We start from the raw sequence: 22,664 nt of genomic DNA, 5'->3' as shown, positions 1-22,664 counted from the left end.
AACATTGGAGGTGGGTTTAAACTGTTCTTTAATGGTGTGGATGGAAAGATAAATGGTGTAGGGGTGATCCTGAAGGAAGAGAACAGTAAAAGTGTAGTGGAGATGAAAAGAGTTTTTGATAGGGTGATGAACGTGAAGCTGGAAGTTGAAGGCGTGATGATAAATGTCATCAGTGTTTATGCTCCACAAGTGGGTTGTGAGATGGAGGAGAAGAAAAAATTCTGGAGTGAGTGAGATGAAGTGGTGGAGAGTGAACCTAAGAATGAAAGATTGGTGATTGGGGCAAACGTTAATAGGCATGTAGGTGGGACGTGGTGGTGGAATGAGGAAGTGCAGGAGAGCATAAGGGGAAAGAGATTGGCAAAACAATTGGGATCGACAGAGTGATGAGAAAAGTAGGCAGGAGTACAAGGAGATGCAGCAGCGGGTGAAGAGGGATGTGGCAAAAGCCAGTGAAAATTCATATGAGGAGCTTTATGAGAAGTTGGACACTAAGGAAGGAGAAAAGGATTTGTACCGATTGGCCAGGCAGAGGAACCGAGCTGGGAAGGATGTGCTGCAAGTTAGAGCAATAAAGGATGGAGATGGAAATGTGTTGACTAGCGAGGAGAGTGTGTTGAGAAGATGGAGGGAGTATTTTGAGCAGCTGATGAATGAGGAAAATCAGATGCAGTGGAGTTTTTAACAAGATTGTTTAACAGGATTTTGGAAGGTGAGAAGATGTCTGAGGAATGGGGAAGGAGTGTGCTGGTAATGATCTTTAAGAATAAAGGAGATGTGCAGACCTGCAGTAACTACAGGGGAATGAAGTTGAACAGTCACACCCTGAAGTTATGGGAAAGAGTAGTGGAAGCCAGGCTGAGAGAAGAGGTGACCATCTGTGAGCAACAGTATGGTTTCATGCTGAGGAAGAGCACCACAGACACATTATTTGCTTTGAGGATGTTGATGGAGAAGTATAGAGAAGGTCAGAAGGAGTTGCATTGTGTGTTTGTGGATTTAGAGAAAGCGTATAACAGGGTGGAGAGAGGAGTTGTGGTATTGTATGAGGAAGTCTGGTGTGTCAGAGAAGTATGTGAGGGTGGTGCAGGACATGTATGAGGACAGTGTGACAGCAGTGAAGTGTGCAGTAGGAACGACAGACCGGTTCAAGGTGGAGGTTGGACTGCATCAAGGATCGGTTTTGAGCCTTTTCCTATTTGCAGCTGCTATTTACGGATGCTCTGCTGTGGCGCCCCCTATTGGGAGCAGCCGAAAGAAGAAGAAGAAAGTATAAAGTATTTGAGTAAATTACTGCACTCAAGTAAATTTTTGGCTACTTAACTGAATCTTAACGATATAAGCAACTTTTACATTTACATTTGTGGCATTTAGCAGCTTTTACTCTCGACTCAAGTACATTTATGATCCAATAGATGTACTTTTAACTCCACTATATTTAAATAGAATTGAGAGTTACCCATTACATTCTCATTGCTGGCTGCATTTTCAGACCAAAAAAAGCTAAAATCCAAAAACTTTGACAACCAGCTTTTGTTGAATAAAAGTCTTGCCCCGTTCTGGGACTGAGAACTGCATCAAATGGAGTATAATAAATATGAGATATTTAATCATTTTGAGCTATTTTCTAGCATTAGTGCTGTTTAGTCGTCATGGCGATGAACAGCATGCAAATTGCATTCACACTTATTCATGTTGGAAATGAACTGAAAGGCTTACAAAATGAACATTTGGTTAACAAAAAAGTGCAACTGTACTAGAAGATTTTCCAGAAGCAAATTGTAGGATTTGCAGAGTTATCTTACAGTTACAATGTAGAAAATTAAATGCCATTATGGTGGCATTTATTAAAAATGTTGTTCCCTTGATAAATGCCCAAATAACGACAACGCTTTTATAATACAAATGTGTTTATTCTGTTTTTTTTTTTAGAAAGAAGTAATCATCTGGAAAAAGAAAAACAATGACGGCTCAAGATACTGTAGAAAAATCATGGCAGAGCTTCTTCAGACTCATTACAAAACAAAGCAGATTTTTCATTACTATCAGATTTTCATCTTAGGAGAAAAAACCAACAACAAAACATAAGTAACAGATTGGAGGTTTTTGTCCCAAATGATATCACACATATGCTGTTACTAAATACAATGTCAAAGTAGTACATAACTTAGGCCTTAATACAGGAGTGGGACTTAAAGCAGTAATATGCAGTTTGTAGTGTGTGTGTGTGTGTGTGTGTATAATAATGGAAATAATGTGAGCTCTATATGGTTTATATTCAAATCTTGTGAAAGCTCAGGACACTAAATAAAACCCAAGCTTAAATAAAGAATACACTAAATAGACAAAAGTATTGGGACACCTAACTTTCTAGCCATAAGTGGTTCTTCCCCAAACTGTTACCACAAATTTGGAGGTGTACAGTTGCACAGGTCGTCTTTGGATAATGTTCTAGCATTGTACATGATATGGAGCTCTGACCTCCACCTTTTCACACTCACTGCACCAGAACAGGATGTTTGAAAAGCATCATTTTATGTTTAGTTGTCCACAGAATTTTGCCCATACAGCATAATTATATACAGTAATATAATATAATATATATATATATATATATATATATATATATATATATAAAAAAGGGATGCTGTGCAAAATGTAAATAAAAACAGAATGCATCGATTTGGGAATCTCACAATAATCGCTGGAGATGTTAATGAGCCCATGCCCGAAGATCACGGCTGATTTTCGCCCTCATCCCTCAAACTTTCTCGATACTTTAGATATCATTTTCTGTAAATAATATAATTTTCAACCGTTTCGCAATTTGTTGTGGAGGAACATCATTCTGAAATTGTTCCACACAATCTTCCACAGATCAGTAAATCTCTGCCCGATTTGACTTCTGAGAGACTCTTGTCCTGTGAAGAATTTTTTTCGCCACGTCTAGACGTCTAGACGGGTTGCAGCCAAATTCAAAATAACCGTATTTTTTTTCCTTAAAATGTGTAATTCCCTCAGTTCCAACATTTGTTTTGTTGCATTGTAAATAAAAGATTAGTTCATGAGATTTGCATTGTTTTTATTTACATTTTTACACCTTTTTTTGGAATTAGGGTTGTGTGTATGTATATATATATATATAAAATCTGAATCAGGTTTTTTGTTAGTACTTACATATTAAAAACACGGATAACGGTTACAACAGTATAAAAGTGATCTCGGTTGGGTTTTATGTGAAACTCCAAACGATAAAAACGATGAACTATAGGATTACATGACCGAGCAGCAGCATGTAGCCGGGTAGCTGTCGGTGTACACGGAGTTCTCGTTCCCAAACACGTAGTACATGTGGGTTTTCCTTTCCAAGCGTAGTTCACACGGGTGACTGGGATCAGCTCGATGGTGTGACGCTGCAGGGGGGGAAAAATGTATTATCATAATCAGACCAAACGGCGGTATGTGAATAAAACTGAATGGAGATGGTGCTCGAGTTTCTCCTGATTCTAGCAATGATATCAGTAGGAACATTACCTGCTGCAGTACACGAGACGTCTGGAAATAGTTGCTTTGGTGTTCTCGTATTAAACGCTCAGACGCTTGGCTCAATGACGGGTCAGGGCAACCCATCACTGGGTAAAGCTGTAACACACACACACACACACACACACACACACACACACACACACACACACACACACACACACACACACACACAATCAACTAAGTCAGTTTGTACATCATGTACACTTTTACATTTTTTCCTCAGTTGCTTTGGAGCGTTTTCTCGAATCATCCTTAATATTTGCAAGTGCGTTTCTCAAGGCAATTTGTACAAACAGCACAATACATTACAATTCTTGCAAAAGCCTGAACTTTTCTCAAAATCCTCAGTTCATCTCTCAAAAGTGAGTATTTGTGTCAATGAACATCTCATTCCCATCAGAATGAAAAGCCCCCTCGTCATTGTTCACAAACACAATCATCGAAAAGTGAAATCAGTATAATATATTTTGATCAACATGAACCTAAACAACTGATACTGCAGGAAACAGCAGACACTCGTACACAATCCATTTAATAAATCTCAGTGGCGGGCCGTGCATTTGGTACCCGGGCCTTCAGTTAGGACGTACCAGACTTAATCCACCTCTTAATCCCACCACTATCACGTCACGGTTATAGAAACCATCAATACTGTACAAAATCGCAATATAACAACACGTGGCATTACAGAGAGAGAGAGACATTTCACATATGAAGGTGAAAACCATTTTACTAAAGTAAAAAACCCAGTTAAGACTCCAAACCTCTACACTACAACCGCAGCTGTGCACCTACAACATCTGGAGCAATTCAGAATCAATATTTGTCTAATAACATGACAAAAACATTAAAAATTGTAATAAAATACAACCTATTTACCAGAGATGGTGACAATGTGCAGCGCCCCCCAGTGGCTGTAATCCAGTGGTACCGCTCTTATTTACTAGTCTGGAAGTGGAGAAGAAACCCTTTTCCGGGCTGAGACACGCTAGCTAGCTTCAGGGTTGGCCGACCTCCTGACGATGTCTAGATTTTCTTCTAAATGTACTTTTAAGTATGTCCGAGTCCAAATCAATTTCTCTTCCTCCGTAGGTGTGAAAAAGTCTAACTCAGATGTATTAATGTGTGCAGAGCTACACACGTGTTTTACCAGTCAAACTTGGCTGTAACAGTTTCCCTCTGACCAACCAATCAGAGGACGGAAAAATGCTGACGCTATTCTGTGAGGAGAATTTGAAATCTGATTGGTTAAAGAAACAGAGCTATTTATTAAGGAGACTGTGGTAAAAAGTCCAGCAGTACTGATTGTGAAGGCTCTGGGCAGATTAGATTGACATGCAGCACATAGAGGCTGAAATCTGATTGGACAAAAAATCTAACGTCCACATACACGTACTGAAGCAGTGCAGTAAAGGGAAATGCTACAAAATGAAGATAATAAACTGTTGGAAATAAATTAATACAATTTCATGGAACAAATATTAGAATTTAGGTTGGAAATGTAGGTCAGTTCTGCCACTAATGAATCCACAAAAGCATTTGCAATTGGATCAAAGCACCAAGAAACGTTTTTATGATGAGCACATGTGACTAAATGATGTGGCGGTTAAACAAGTAACCAAAGCAACTGAGAAAAACTGAAATAGGCATTTTTATCGCATGTGTGTGTGTGTTTGTGTGTGTCTTGATTTTTTTTATTACCATGTACTGGGAGTCCTTGAACATCACCCTTCCCGAGACCTTACTGAGATTCTCTGATTTCAGACCGCTCATCTGCTCGACCACATAATCGGTTTTATAAGTAGTCCTGGAAAAGAGCAGAAGATGGTCAGAGCTCACACTTCGGTCGTCATTGTAAACGTCGTATGGAACTGCTGCTAGAAAAGAGATTACTGTGAAATAGTCTGGGAAGTGCTGCTGTAGCTCATTGGGTAAGATGTTGGACTTCTGATACTGTTTAGTTGTAAAGGAGTTAATTGGAAGTCGCTCTGGATTTGTGCGTCTGTCAAATACCATAAATGGTTCGCAGAATCATTCCTAGAACTTTATGAAGTCATTTTTAGAAAATGGAAAACTGGAAAAGTCTTGCAAATAGAGGAAATGTGATAACACAGTGTCTAATAGATTAAGTAAATCTCAGTGTTGGGTTTTGGATAGAAAGAAGGGCTCAGGGTGGAGTTTGGGACAGTGGTAGATCTTACTACTGATTTTTTTTTTTTTTTTTACATAAAAAGGTCTGCCTTCTGTGTTTTAGATCCGTAATTGTCATGGGTAGAGTTTTTGACAGAAAAATGTCTCAGGGTTGAGATTTGGACAGTGGTCAGTCGCAGTTATGAGTTTTGGACAGATGTGATTATTTGACAAAATGTCCATTAATTTTGCCCTTGGATTATGCCTTATGTATTTATAATCATGTTCTACAAAAATGTTTCAAAACAAAAGTCAAATTATAAAATTTCTATTCACTGTACAAAACTAATTCTCTAATCAGATTCACCAACTTCTATATCACAATTATTATTTAAAAAATATCAAATATTGTTTTTTTTTTTCTTTCTGGCAATGTAAAGTTAAATGAAAGTAGATTCTGATGTGCTGACGATGTCCTGAAAACCCTAAATCACCATCTCACCTGCTCTATTTAGAAATGCATATCTAGTCTATTAAAATGAAGAAGAATGCTGGAGATCTCACCACTGGATCTTGAGTGTGATGAAGACGAGGAGCTGTCTCTTCCCTCGACATATGTCACAATCACGGGAGCCTTGTCCATGGCACCAGGTACAGCTGTGTGCGCACACACACACACACACACACACACAGAACAGATAAAACAAAAGACCATTAGTAGATCTGAGTGACTCGTGCGGGACAGTATCGGGTCCGAGTGACTCGTGCGGGACGGTATCAGGTCCGAGTGAAGCGTGCGGGACGGTATCAGGTCCGAGTGAAGCGTGCGGGACGGTATCAGGTCTGACTGAAGCGTCTGGGACGGTATTAGGTCTGATTGAAGCGTCTGGGACGGTATTAGGTCTGATTGAAGCGTGCGGGACGGTATTAGGTCTGAGTGAAGCGTCTGGGACGGTATTAGGTCTGATTGAAGCGTCTGGGACGGTATTAGGTCTGATTGAAGCGTCTGGGACGGTATTAGGTCTGATTGAAGCGTGCGGGACGGTATTAGGTCTGATTGAAGCGTCTGGGACAGTATTAGGTCTGATTGAAGCGTCTGGGACAGTATTAGGTCTGAACGTCTGGGACGGTATTAGGTCTGATTGAAGCGTCTGGGACAGTATTAGGTCTGAACGTCTGGGACGGTATTAGGTCTGATTGAAGCGTCTGGGACGGTATTAGGTCTGATTGAAGCGTCTGGGACAGTATTAGGTCTGATTGAAGCGTGTACATAATAGTTACAGAACTTACTTTTCTCTCCCGCAGCCGTTACAGTGCGAGCAGTGCTCATTTCCATTGCGAAACCCGGAACCGTTACACACCCAGCAGACTTTCTGTACAAAGAAATACATTTAAAACACGTCATTCACAGCGTCAGTGGAGAGAAAATATAGAGTAATGCATACGGAGGAAACTTTTGCAAGATGACTCACATTCCCACAGCCTGCACAATCCTTGCACGGCTTCATCCCCATGCCCATACAGGCATGACATGGCTATGGAGAATCAAAAAAGTATAAAACTCTTAGTAAAATATACACACCATCTTTATTTTAAAACCATCAGGCCAACTGGTGATGGGATAAATTGCAATGCATAAAATTCTTGGCAAAGCATCTTGGAAACCTTTCTGGACAGAAAAAAAGATGGTGGTAGGTCTCTAATGAAGAGTTGGGGAGAGTGCTATGTTATATAAACACGAAATAATACACTTACGGTTTTAGTTTTAGGAATAGATTTACATGAGGTTTAATATCGTAAAAACTAAATATACTAGCGGTTCACCATGTCACTCATTGCGTTATAGCGACATCTGGTGTACAAACAGTGCAACTGCATTAGATAAACAATCAGAATCCTAATTCCCATGATGTGAAACACACACTGGGGCAGAAACATTAGTCTATAATGAGACTGGGACAGTGGTGGGTCTGAGAGTGAATCTGGGACACTGGTAGGTCTGGGTGATTGGTTTTGGACAGGAGTAAATGCTAATAATGAGAGAGGGACAGTGGTGGGTCTCAGTGATGGGACATTGATATGTTCTGGACAGTGGCAGGATTTTAACTGTAAATTTGGAACAAAGTTTAAGTCAGTTTCTGATTCCTCTACCTTGACTGAGGATGTATATGGCACTCGGAGGGTCTGCGTTTGGTCCTGGAAGAAAGCGGGTGGTTGGGCTGCGACAGCCCATGGCGCTGGGGCAGGCTGGGTAAACGCGTCCACATGCTGGCCTGGACACAACACACAGAAACACAGATTTCTGACGATGCCGCAGCAGTCCATGGCTAGAAGCTATTAAAATCAATGTTGGATGTGCTCTCTGGGTGGGAGAAATATAATCTCTCCCCTGGTGATCAGAGGAACACTTGCTAATTGCAGGGGTATGTGAGCTAATGTATGCAGAAGAGGGCAGACAGCACTTGAGATGGCACCGTACCTGTGTACGGCTCTTGATTCCATTCGGTCGATCTCGTCTCGGCGAAAGTCTCCAAGCGGTACTATGACCAAGGATCAGCAGGAGAATCAAGCAAAAGTCAGGAGACTTCAAATCATCATCAACATGCAAGAAGTTTCGTTTCAATCATAATTGGCTCTCACCCTGTAGGTGTTAAAGGGATCCAGGCCAGTGATGACTCCTTCTTTCACTGGCGCAGAGCTGTAACAGCATTTACTGGATATGTAGCTCGCGAAAGCCTCGCGTGCAACTTCCTCTGAAATGGAGGTTATACTGGAAAACGGACAATGAACACTGGGTAAATCAATGGAAAATGACATACGCTTTTTAATAAGAAATATCGCAATAAATCGCCCACCATATAACGTTACTCATGCAGTCAGCGAGCACAAGGAGTCAAATATTGCTTGAAATTCAGCAATCTATAAGCCGCAGGTGTCTACCCTGAAACTAATGAACTTTACACAGGCTTTAATGAAAGATGGGTGAAATATGTTGTGGCTCCTTTAAGAGCATAGCAGTATTTTATGAATAGGCTGCCAAATTTTTCCAGTATTACTGCATGTGTGCAAGGCCGAGGAATATGTCCTTATTATTTTCTGATGCTCATTTCTAAGTTTCTTTGACTAACCCGTAACGCTGTTGCCAAGAATAATAAAAAAGCACGAGTTTTGGAAACCTGTCTGTGCTTATATGATTTCTGTTGCAACTGGAGTTAGCGAGCGCTCCCTTCACCCAGACTCAACGCGTTACAACGGCTTTTATCTAAACAGTAGCCGACCAAGAAAGTCATTGTTCACTGTCTTCCTCCTTCCTTTCACAACTATTTCTCTCGGGAGTTTATCGTTTGGCATCGTCGTGCATTTAAAAATCAACACCGGTGGAAGTTTTTTCTCCCGATGCCGTGCAGCTTAGAACACAGGTGAGGTGTGTTTTTTCGTTTCCATTCGGAAATTTCATTGGTCTAATGTTATGGGGTTCAGTTTTTTTGGCTTAAAGTTTGTAAAACCGGGAAAAACCCAGGAAAAATTCATAAATAAGCCGCTTTGTTGTTTAAGCCGCGGGGTTCAAAAGTAGCGGCTTATAGTCCGAAAAATACGGTATATGACTGACGTGTTGCAGACGCGAGTGTAAATATCAGAATATTGGCAGGTTTCATCCCTTAGGTTCGTTCGAAATCTTGCATGCGGTCATTATTAAGAAATATTTAAGAATTAACACAGAAAAGAGAAGGCGCTTACTTCCAGTTGGGCTGAGCAGGAAGGTTTTCCGGTGCAGGCAGGGGCGCTGAGGGCATTGGGGGAGGAAGAAACCCTCCTGCAAAATCCAGAAACGGACGAAGAAAAGCAGAAAGTCGAATAAAAATTTTTAATAAAATAAAAATGAGGTGGTATCAAAAAAAGTTACCAGACAAGTTTTGTAACACGCACAGTCACAGGGAGCACAGACCTTTAAAAGTCAGTGTGCCAAAAGACGTCTTCCTGTGTGGATCGGATTTACAACTGGTGCGTAATTAACATCTCTATTGTAGAACAGGTTGTTATACTTCATATACTTTATAGTAGTTTAAATAAAAAATGCATCTCCAATAGGAATATTTTGAACGCTCCTCGCTTTTTAGACCAATAAAATGTTTCAGTTATGCAGGAGAATAAAATCAGAGTGAGAACATCAGTACATTTATGGCATTTGGAAGACGCCCCCTTATCCAGAGTGACTTACAATGATCAGATTTAAACAACAGAGCAGATATAGGGTTAAGGGCCTTGCTCAGGGGCCCAAAAAGTGGCAGCTTGATGTGGCTGGGATTTGAACTCATGACCTTCAGAGCCTAAGTTGAATGCCATAACCACTAAGCTACCACGTGTGTGTGTGTGTGTGTGTGTGTGTGTGAGAGAGAGAAATGACATACAAAATAATACAAAATCATGTACAGAATATTTCCTCTATGCACAAAGACTATAAGACAGTATTTTTTAATTATCATGACCACATAATTTGTAATGTGTTTAAGTAACATGAATCTCATTTATTCTTTTTTTCCCCCTCATAAAAAGGTTTTTTTTTTTTTACCTCCTCCACCAGCCAACGTCCCCTCATACCCGGGCACTGAGTCATAAAATCCAGCAGGGGGCGCTGAGGGAGCAGACATGCCTGCAAGAAAAACAAAGCAAAAAAATCAACAAAGCATCTGAAAGAAAAAAACTGGGTGTGTCGCATAGCACGTATACACATTTAACTATTATCATGAAAAATACAACATTTTACACCAAAACATTATATTTAACATGCCATTGGATGGAAAAGGAGGGGGGACTAGGAGTGGAAACTAGGAGTGGAAGTTATTTAATGTTTCACTCACACACACACACACACACACCTCACTTCACAGAAACAATAAAACGCATAAATACAACAACGCTTCAGAATCTGAACACTTACCGTCAAATCCCAAAAGGATGGTTTTAAACCCTAAACAACTAACTCAGCGTGATTTATCACAGAGTGAAGGAAGTGAAGGAATGGGATCACGCGGTAGTGAAGAATGCAAGCTTGTGCGCCCACGTCTTTTCAGAGTTCAAGGTCACCACAGGCGGAAACATGACTACAACCTTGCAGCCTAATTTGCATATCTATGGAGCTTTTTTCCCCCATTTAATCCAAAATATTACACCCTTTTCTATTTACCACCAAGAAACCTGCAGTGATGGAGAGGAGTCATTAAACAGTCATGACGGATATGTGTATATACAGTAATCCGCTGAAAAACCACGATAAACAGACGCCACCCCAAAAATGTTTGTTTAAGCCGTAAATCATCCTCCAGAAATAAACATTAGCAAGAATGTAGCGAAGGGAATGTTGTGTAAAGTCGTACAAATACAGTTCGCCGTATCCCATTTAGCGAGTACATGTGCCGTACAGTGTATGGTTCTGTAGAAGACTGTCCTGAGTTTCTCTGCTTGTTTATTGGTTGAAGTGTCCAATGATGTCAAAAAAGAGTTACTCTCAATCCGATACTCTCAAGGTGAACACTGACTGCACCCCAGGCCTCCTCACCTTCTCACCTAAATCAGTACCTGAGATATAATATCCAGTATATATATATATTATATACGCCACCTGTAAACCTGTACACCTCACCCCACACTACAATTCCAACTATTTTACACTATCAGCAGTTTATCAGCAGGAAAATGAACAAGACAAAAAAAAAATTTTGCATTTTAGCACACTGAAATTCTTATTATAAATCAAAACAATATTAGGAAGCTGGGGTCAAAGCCATCATATAGCTAGAGGAGTAAAATCTTTGCTCCAAGACCCAAGAGTGGCAGGTTGGCAATACTGGGGCTTGAACCCCTGACCTTCCTATCAGTAGCCCAAAGCCGTTACCAGTGAGCTACCACTTCCTCATTAGTGTTGTGTTTAGAAAAGTGGAGAGGATGAATGATTCAGAGCTTAAGCCCGATATGATTTTAATGTATATAGAAGAGACCTTCCAGATTTGTTTCACATACACTATCTAGAACAGAGGTGCCCAATATGTCCAACACGATCGGTAGATTGCATTCAAAAAAATTCTTAGATGCCACTCAGACATCAGGAGGCTACAGCTGACGGTCAGGACTGCTGAGAGGATTATAGGTGCCCCACTGCCCAACCTCCAAGATCTTCCCTCCTCCAGAGTGGAGAAAAGTGCTAAGAAAAATCACTTTAAACCCCACACACTTTCTCTTGCTCTGGAATCTTCTGTCACCAATGAAACATGATATGTTTCTTTTTTAAAGCATTGAGCTGTCAAAACTAAATAACAAACTTTTTAAAGTTTAGTTAAAACAGAACAGTTAAAATATTTCTAAAAGCTAAAAAGAGATGAGAGTGGAATTATCTGATGTACCGTTTTTATCCATGTGTTATGATCTGGTTGAGTCTGAGAAGAGGTACACAACTTCTCGTGGTCGTGATCATGCAACGGAGATGAGCTTTATCGTGTGTGTTTGGGGAGGGCTAGGAACGGTCATTGTTTGGATCGTTGCTATGGTAACGCAGGGAGGGGAAGCAGTGTATTGCACGTGCATGTCCGGGTAACTGTGTGTATGTTTATATCGAAAAATAATTCACATTGCTAACTGGATTCTTATTTAGGGTGTTTTCACATCTAGTTCGATTGAGCCCTCCAAACGCTCTCGGAGCGGTTCAGTGTGTATATGTGAACAAACCAAGTGATCTCAGACCCCTTAAAACAGGGGTGGGCAATTAGGGGCCACATGAGAAACCTGAATTGTGTCAGAGGGCCACACCAACGATAATATTTTAGGGATACACCGAAATGAAAATTCTTGGCCGAAACCAAAAACCAAAAACGAGGAAACCAAGGCCAAAACCGAAACACCAAAAGAAAAGATTACGTCAATTAAGTAATGTGTAATAAATAATCATATATTATAATAATTATTATTTTCGGGATCCACGGGAAATGTTTTAAAGATCAACCCGTCGATCCACTGGAGATCACTGATCTAAGGCAATAAATTCCATAATTTCTTTGTGTTATGCCTTTTGCCTTGGCACCATCACTGGAAAACATTCCTGCCTTTTCAAAGACCATCCTCTACAGACGAAGTGCGCATGCTCAGATTGACTACTTTTCTGCGCCGCGTTCTTCTCATATTTAGAATGGCAATCGGGATGTTTGGATTGCATGTGGAGAAACTCTTTGCAGATACACCCCCTTTTGAAATTTCAGCATTACATGTTTTACAAATCGCTATCGCAGACATGTTGCTCTTATCCAGATAACCGTGTGCTGGCGGCGCTTTTTTATTACGTCATTAAAATTGTGGTTCTGTCGTGTTGTTTCGGCCGAATATTTTCGGTGCATCCCTGTAATTTGTGATTCACGTGGTCTTATGAAGAAGCAGGAGTCTGCTGAAACCAAGGATTCCTGTAAACGGACAATTTGAATGAAATTTTGGATGCAAACCCTTGTGCCATTTTAAATACCCAAAATCCATTGCTGCACAGAATTCTGGGTTCTGAGTTCTTATGAGGTTGAGGTGTGAACACGAAGGGGTCTGAGATCTAAAGAGGACTTTACTGGAACTGGGTTCTCTTTTGAGTCTTTAATTGTAGGGGTTAAAAAATAAGGTTATAAATAAAATGTGCTGCAACTTTAAATAAGATCTTTTGATAATATCGCGAGAACAGTGATTCGGAATCGCAGAGAGAAAGAGAGAGAGGGAGAATGAGTTTTACCTCCAGATGTTCAATAAAACCAGATTGTTGTTGTGATCTCCCGAGCTCCTTATCCGTGTCCGAACTGCAGTAGTGATAGGAGGTCCGGCTCTTTTCAAAAGATTCGACTCCTTTAGAAGAGCCGGTTCTTATGGCTCCCTCAAATGACTCCCAACTGGCTCTTAATGTAGTATCATTTGGAACCTTCGATTTCAGCCTAATTTAGCAATTATGAATGGTTTGTGTGCTGGTAAGCATTTTTTTTTATTCAAATGCTTATTTTTATGCATTATGCAATGTTTAACATTTAACAAATCAAATAAATAAAATAAATAAAAGGCCAAAGCTTTAACATTAGGAGTCTTTAGTGCAGGTTGGCAAGCAGAAATACCAGATGCCTCAGATAGCTCGGCAGATGTGATTTCTCCATACACACATTTCCCCATACACCAACTTTGACTATAGTTTCAACAATTTTTTATATGTATACACAACTACACAGCGTCTATGGGAGTCACGTGACAAAAACATGAACGACTCGTGAGATGAACTCGATTCTGTTTTCTGTGTAATGCAGTGCGTTGCGTCTATGGGAGTCACGTGATAAAATAATGAATAACTCGGACTAGAAGAGTCAAGACGTGAATTACTCAATTCTGCTTCCTCTACTTAACCTATGCAAATATTGCGATGCTTTGCGCATGCGCGTCCAGAAAAAAAAAATGAACTAATCACTATTCGAGACGACTCGTTCTTACTCGTTCAAACTTAACAAATCGTTCACTAGTGATTAACAGATCAGCAGATCAAAGCCAAGATCTCACGCACACAAGCACTGGATAAGAATAGTGAAGCGTAACACCGTTTTGAAATGTTTGTGGTTGGATTAGGGGAAATGTGTAGACATTTCTGTGCTCCTTGATGTGGTGGAAACTGTGTGTGTGTGAGTGAGTGAGTGAAAGCGTCTAAGTGCTTAATCTGGAACATCTAAACCCCATATGTGGTCACAAATAAAGAAGAAATTGAGATACAATTCTGTCTTATTTTTACTGCAGACCAGGAACATCTCACAAGAGCTTCAGTTTTGGAGAGACGATCTGACCCAGACGTCTAGACGTCACAATTCGACAAACTCGCTCAAATCGCCCCTTTTTCCTGCATCTAAAATATCCCACTCACTGTATATATATATATATATATATATATATATATATATATATATATATATATATATATATATATATATATATACAGTGAGTGGGATATTTAGATTTAGACTTGCCACCTGTGTGTGTGTATATATATATATATATATATATATATATATATATATATATATATATATATATATATATATATATATATATATATATATACACACACACACACAGGTGGCAAAAGTACACATCCTTTACTTAAGTAGAAGTACAGATACTCATGTTTTAAAATACTCGGGTAAAAGTTGAAGTACTGATTATACTTTTTTACTTAAGTGAAAGTAAAGAAGTCTTGGCTCTGACATGTACTTAAGTAAAAAGTAGTTATTACTTCTACCTGTTTTAGCTGTTAACTGGACCTCACATCATATTAATGATAGATAGATAGATAGATAGATAGATAGATAGATAGATAGATAGATAGATAGATAGATAGATAGATAGATAGATAGATAGATAGATAGATAGATAGATAGATAGATAAACTTTATTGTCATTGCATAGTACAGGTACGCAGCAACGAAATGCAGTTTGGCATCGACCAGAAGTGCAAAAAGTAGCAATCGTGCAAATAGTGCAGATAAATATGTATCATATTTACAGCATGTGATATATATGTAAGCATATGTACAGTGATTAAATATAAAGGCTATAACAGTGCAGAGACGTGTGGACATCATTAAGAGCCTTTGCTATGTTTCCACACGGACAGTTAATGAGGTGATACCGGAGAAACTGCACCTCTTCAAGTCAAGTCAAGAAGCTTTTATTTTTATAATTAAAGACATTTTACAGATTTGAATGATGTTTTGTTTTTATCTCTACGATCAATAGAGACAGTCATTTATGTTCGTGTCACCATTATGAGGGAAAAACCCCAAAAACGCCACCCTAGAGGATTAATTGTGTAAAACATGGCGGATTTGGTGTTTGATTTGAGACTTGGCGCAGAAATAAAACAAAAGTTTACTGATTAAAATTATTTTTCGGTGGAGTTTATTTATTTATTTTATATCTAAGTAAAGAAGTAAACGTCAATAAATGTATGTTTTGCTGGAGGTTTTAATTTCGCCTTTTTCATATTTAATTATTTATTTATGTATAAATTTTTTTTTTTTTTTTAATGGTAAAAACAGAAATGCACGCTGAATTGATAGCGGGTTAATAACATTTAGTGCTGTTTAAAATAATTTGAATTTTGACGGCCATATATATATATAGCCATATATATATATATATATATATATATATATATATATATATATATATATATATATATATACACACATACATATATACATACAAAACTAATTAAAAATGTTGTTACCGAATGAATGTGTCCAGGCTGAAGATCCACATATAGAACACAAGCAGAGAAAAGATGATGATGATCATGAATGTCTCTGTTCTCAGTCATGTTCTCATCACTGACTCCCTCTGTCTCATCCACATGAACCCCAAACTTCTTACTGCCTTCTGCCTGCTGATTCTTATCTTTGTAAAGAGTGAGAGTCAGGACTTTATACAGCAGCGGATTGAAAAAGACGCGCAGTAACAGGAAATCGGTTGTTCGGCGCAGTGAAAATAAAAATTTTATATTTCACCAAATCAATGGATTAAAACTAAAGTAACGAGCCGGGTTTTGAAAATGTAAGAAGTAAAAAGTACAGATATTTGTGTAAAAAATGTAATGAGTAAAAGTAAAAAGTCTGAAAAATAAATAGTGGAGTAAAGTACTGATACCAGAAAAATCTACTTAAGTACAGTAACGAAGTATTTGTACTCTACACACACACACACACACACACACACACACACACACACACACACACACACACACACACACACACACACACACACAAATTTTCCCATAAGAATTCATATAAAAGCAATGAATCCGTTCCCAGACTTCAGGCGATCTCTTATTTCAGCCCTTAAAAATATTTCATGCCTAATTTAACACACAAATATACCTGTAACAAAGTTTAACCATAAAAAGTAACACATTATAAACACAGAAATCAATATTTTGTTCTTCATGATTGTACTTACTGTTTAACCAGACATGCCATATTGCAGACAAAGATCTCGTGCGAACACCACGTTCGTGCTTTTCTACCACTTATTTATTATTTCAATGGTTATTCTTTTTACAACCTTCTTTCCAGAGTTGTCACTACACTTCTCGGGACACACGATGCTAAATTTATATGGCGAAATAAAACAAAAACACTATATAAAAACAGACAAAACCACACATCTTGCACTAAAACACTAACTGTATATCCACCTGATTTCTGTTTATAGTCATAGCTATATATTATGTTTATAGCACATAGCCTTCTGTAAATTTCTGTTTATAGTAATAACATCTGTATATTATGTTCATAGTACATACACATCTGTAAATTACTCCTATAAATACCATTTAATTTAATTAATGTAACTCATGTAAATACTGTATATCCTGCAATTGCTGCTATTGCACTTCTGGTTAGACCCAAACTGAATTTCGTTGCCTTGTACATGTGTAATGACAAAGTTGAATCTAATCTAATCTAATCTAATCTAATCTAATCTTCGCACAAGAGAACGACGAGAACGCAAGTAGTACGAGAATTATGTATATACAGAATTTTGACTTAGTTTGTAAAAAAAAAAAAATCTCGCCAGAAAAACAGCTGAAAAATGTGAACACCCCTAAACCAGATGAACGTTTGTAGACACTCATGAGTCATATGTGTGTTTTGAAGATGTTCCACTAGATGTTGGAGTGTGCGCTTATGCAGATTTGAGCTCATTCAGCTAAAAAGTCAGGTTCATTTACGATAATTGAGGCCAGAACTCTATAGAAGATCTTCCACGCCAACCCGTATAAAGCATATCTTCAAGGAGCTGGCTTTGTGCACATACTGGAGCAAGTTTGGGTCTCGGAGTTCAAGCAAAGGGAAGTAAATGCATGTTTTTTTTATAAATGTTTTATTGTTCAAATAACTTGGGAAGAAGAAGCAGCTCAGTGATTCAGATGTTGCCTTTCTGATCAGAAGGTTGTGAGTTCAAATCTCAGCACCATCACTAACTGTGCCACTCCTGGGCCCTTGAAAAAAAGACCCTTAACCCACAACCGCTTAATTGTATACATGAAATAAAATGTAAATATAATGACGCAACAACTTTCCGCTCTTCCTATTGGTCGCTGAGGTGCGACTTACTGGACGCGAGCTCGTTTCCGCGCAATTGTTGCACCACTAAGGGTGAAGATCACGCACACAGATCACGAGGAACACAAGAACAAGTGTTGTAAAGGTAGAAATGTCATATGACCGCACTGTCTGGATAAGTAATAAAGCAGACATGCGCAGAAAAAAAAAAAAAGCCGCACTATTCCATTATAGAGAGTAAAAGCAAGTAAATATATGCATCTCAGGAAATTGTAAATATCTTTACCTGTAGCTGAAGGCGTGAATCCTGGGTTGTTAAAGCCCCCCGTGGCTCCATAATTACTTTCAATAAGAAGAACAAGAATTAATTAATTAATGATCGTCATCACATTACTGTAAAAATCTCCACCTCTTACATTACTACCCAGAAAAAAATGGGACCTGAGCTGATCTTACTTAAAGGCTGGTCTGGTCTCCATAACGTCCAAGAAGTTTCACCAAAAACCCCCTGGTGCGATGGCGAAGTTCTCTAGGTGAAAGTCTTCCCTACTTCCCCCTTTAAAGCACGTGACCAAACTGTCACGTGCAGACGCATGCAATCTAACGGATTTATTAGTAATTTTTATTGATTATTATTAAAAATAAATCATTCTTAACATTATAAAGATATGCACGCTAGACACTACATGAATAAAAGTCAAACGTGATATGTGTGCTCTACACGGAAAAAACGCGCCGTGACGCGTAAGCAGTGACAGCCAATCAGCAAGCGGGATTCGTGAATAAATCTGCATGTTAATAAGCATGCAGGAAAAGAGCTGCCAAATATAGATTCAATAAAATTTTACTGGTTTTGTTTTTTATTCTAATTATCATCCTATTTATTAAACATGTCTCAGGGCTGTTGTTTAGTAATATAATATTATATAAATGTGTTTTTTCTTTTTACTTTGTTCAGTTTCTTGAACAAACAGAACATTTTAGTATCACTTTCATTTCACTTCTTCACAGACAAAAATGGTATAAAGGAAACTGAAGTGAAGACTGAAAATGAGTCCCTTTAATTACATACAATTAAATTAAAATAAGATGATGAATTCATGTATATATATATATAGATAGATAGATAGATAGATAGATAGATAGATAGATAGATAGATAGATAGATAGATAGATAGATGGATAAAATCTCTATCCATCTTTTGTACCACTTATCCTACAGCATCATGGGGCAGCCTTGAGCTTGTCCCAGGGGAGTCGGGACACAAGGTGGAAAACACCCTGGACTGGGTGCTAACTCATCTGTACACACACTCACTCTTAAATAGCTCATTTTGAGATGCCAATTATCCTACAACACATGTCTTTGGACTGAAGAAGACTGGAGTCCACAAAGGACACCCCCAAAACATGAGGAGGAAATGCTACTCCAGAGGCAAACAACCAATTAAGAATGAAATACTGAATGATTACTGTGCATTATAGGTTCAATATGAGCAAATCCTGTGTCTTTCCTTTGCCATCAGGATGTGTCCTACATTGAGAACAATAGCATCTTGTCTGATACTTTACATTAACAGAGGGAGCAGAATAGATTATTTGTGTTTTCAGACAATGTGGTTGTGTCAGTGATAGCAGTCCGGTGCTCCTGCTCATGGTTGAGACAACAGTCTGTGCATTTATTCTATGGTAATTCACTTTACTGACAGCCGAACACTCAGAATCTGTTCAAGAATTAAATGAGAGTTGTACGTGTGCCTGTTATTTATTATACTTCTGTATATTATTGATATATTTTTGCTACAATAACTTACAGACTGCAATTGCCATGAACAGTTTTGCCCTACATCTTTTACCAGACCCCTGAGCAGTTAAGAATTAAAACCCTTGCTCAAGGGCCCAGCAGTGGCAGCTTGGTGGTGCTGGGATTTGAACTTGTGACCTTCTGATCCAGAGTAACCACACAAGCTACACACTCCAAGCACCATAAGAATGAACCAGAATTAGTTTCCTGTTTGCTAAGTTGCACTTATGGACCATATTGTACAGCTGTTAAAGAGGTAGTAGCTCCGGGTTACTGATTGGAAGGTCGGGGTTCAAGCCCTGGTATCAGAAAGCTGCCACACTTGGGGCCCCTAAACAAGGCCCTCAGTCCACTAGGGGCGCTGTATCATGGCTAACCCAATGCTTTGTCCTAACATCGCTGGGATATGTGAAGAAGAGAAATGTTTAGAATCACACTACCTGGATTCTCCCAGATTGGGATGGAAACGTTTTCTCTTCATATCAGTTAAAGAAAAAGCTCAGGGAGCATTTTCTGGCCAGTTTTGCCTCTGGTTCACTCAATAAGCAGAAGTTTATAGGGAAAAAGTTCAACTTCTCCACTCTGTATATTCAGTATGTAATTGTAGATTCATAACAAGTGTATTCAACTGTGTGACTTCTTTGACCAGGCAGTGTAGAAACTATTGTGTGTCTCAAGCTTTGTGGTAACAGTTTGTAGAAGATCCACATATTGCTGGAACAATCAGTTTTTACAATAGAGTGTACATGTGCATATATTGCATTATTAAGGTCTAAATATAAAAGGACATGTATGTGAAGTGCAGCTGAAAGCAGAACAGCTCTCACTTCCTCTGTTTAATCACCAGTGTGTTTTTTTCTGTTTAACACTCACACCCAACATGCACACTTTGATTTCCTCAGCGTCCTGTGCACGTAAGACTGTCATACACTTTTGTCTGCTCGGGAAAACAATTATTATGAAACACTCATTATGTCTGGGAGGTTTAACCACAATACTGTAATGATTTATAATCACACAATCGAGTGTGAGGTTTTTCTTGAGTGTGGTTCCTTTAAAGGTTTCTTCCTCATATTGTTTTATTGCAAAGGAGGTTACAGAGGTGTGGTGTTGGGGGATTTCTTGACTGTATTTACATGTAAATTGAAAAAAAAAAACGTTATCATTTAAATAAAACGGATTTGAATCTTTCAATGCAAGTCCTGTTCACATGTCCCATGTGTCTTCTCATATAAAACAATATCTTCTTATTAATATGACTTCCTTCATACACACATGGATACATACATTTGTCAAGCCAAAAAATGACCGGTATCTGTAGAATCACTGACTTACATTTTAATATATTTTTTGTCCATGGAAATTATTGAATAAAGTTATTCCCAGTAGTCTTATTCTCTCCTAACCAATCAGATTGCAGCCATCATGTCACATGTTGCCAGGGTCAAAATCTGCCATGGTCCTTCAGAATCACCAGTAACTCCGGGCACCTATGGTGTAAAATACACAAGATTTAAGCTGTATTTTCAACCAATCAGATTGCATGTTGGCAGCACTGGCGCCTAGCAGGCTTCAGCATTTTCACATGCTTTGATTGGATGGTTAGAGAGCGCCCTAGTCAGAGCTCACACACGGCATTTGTAGCAAACTGCACAAGCTCGAATATATTTATGTGGAGAGCTGTATTTACATTTAACAAGAGGAGAAGATATTGATTTGGTTGCAGATACATTTACAAGGAAATATACAAGACGGACCTTTCAATAATAGCTGGACATCATGAAGAAAGGTCGGCCCAAACATGTCAAAACAATTAAGCTTTTTCATGAACCATTTATTTTTTGTGTTTTCTTTTCTGCTGTATGAACATCATTACTAAAGCAAGAAACCCAATTCAAAAATCTCTGATCATCCAATCAAAGCATGTGAAAATCACCAAAGCCAAATTAACATGTCTGTTAGATCCCATTCCAACTAAACTACTGAAGGAAGTGTAACAGACAGCTGGGGAGCCTCTTCTCAATATTATTAACTCCTCACTATCTTTAGATCTCGTCCCTGAAACCCTCAAGTTGGCAGTTAAAAAGTTCATCATTAAGATATTTTATTTTGATCCAAATCATTATTCAATTTCAGACCCATTTTAAATCTTTCCTTTATGTCTAAGATTTTAGAAAAGATTGTGTCTGCCCAGTTCTGCTCCTTCTTACAAGAAAACAAGATCTTTGAAGAGTTAAAAACACAAATGACCTGTGTTTAGCTTCAGACCAAGGCTTAATTTCTCTGTTAGTTTTATTAGATCTTAGTGCTGCATTTGACACAATAGATCATGACTTTTTCCTAGATCGCTTACAGATTTACATCAGCATTCAGGGACAGGCATTAAGCTGGTTTAAATCCTACCTGTTCGATCGTTACAATTTTGTAGATTTAAATGGAGAACTATCCAAGCAAACGCAAGTAAATTATGGGGTGCCACAAGGTTCAGTTCTAGGACCCCTGCTTTTCACAATATACACACTTCCTTTGGGAAACATTATTAGAATGCATGGGATTAGTTTCCACTGTTATGCTGATGATACCCAGCTATATATCTCATCAAAACAAGACGAAACATCTCGATTGGCTCGGTTAACTGAGTGTGTTAAAACATTACACGCATAACTTTCTATTATGAAATTCTGATACGACAGAGATTTGCTCATCAGCCCAAGAACCAATACACAGAATCTCTAGCAAGTTAACTTGCATTACGAAGGATGTACTGTAACTACTATTTCATCAGTAAGACCTGGCAGTTATTTTAGACAGCAACTTTTGAAAATTATATTAACCATATTACAAAAACAGGCTTCTTCCACCTTAGAAATGTTGCTAAGCTAAGAAACAAGAAACATGTTGACTATATCTGATGCGGAGTAGTTCATCCATGCGTTCATGTCCTCCAGACTGGACTATTGTAATGCATTACTAGGTGGATGTCTTGCATCATTAATAAACAAGCTTCAGTTAGTTCAGAATGCAGCAGCAAGAGGTTTTACAAGGTTGAGAAAATATCCCCAATCTTCTCA

The 22,664-nt window shown here is 38.6% G+C and overlaps 1 protein-coding gene across 1 annotated transcript; it reads right to left on the bottom strand.

Moving 5' to 3' along the window:
• Window positions 1–3,210: 3,210 nt before the first annotated feature.
• ssuh2rs1 (ssu-2 homolog, related sequence 1) lies at window positions 3,211–18,465 on the bottom strand. Its single transcript, XM_046871819.1, is given in 14 exon segments — window positions 3,211–3,353; window positions 3,356–3,413; window positions 3,535–3,642; window positions 5,248–5,353; window positions 6,241–6,333; window positions 6,967–7,049; window positions 7,149–7,211; window positions 7,828–7,949; window positions 8,156–8,216; window positions 8,317–8,446; window positions 9,415–9,490; window positions 10,247–10,327; window positions 18,076–18,131; window positions 18,246–18,465. Coding segments are annotated over 14 exon segments (1,140 nt in total). The 5' UTR covers window positions 18,269–18,465; the 3' UTR covers window positions 3,211–3,273.
• Between the last annotated feature and the right edge of the window lie 4,199 nt (window positions 18,466–22,664).

This window comes from Silurus meridionalis, chromosome 17 (genome assembly GCF_014805685.1).
Source record: "Silurus meridionalis isolate SWU-2019-XX chromosome 17, ASM1480568v1, whole genome shotgun sequence".
Taxonomy (NCBI): Eukaryota; Metazoa; Chordata; class Actinopteri; order Siluriformes; family Siluridae; genus Silurus; species Silurus meridionalis.
Note: the sequence above shows the minus strand (reverse complement) of the source record. Positions and strands in the feature narration are given on the sequence as shown.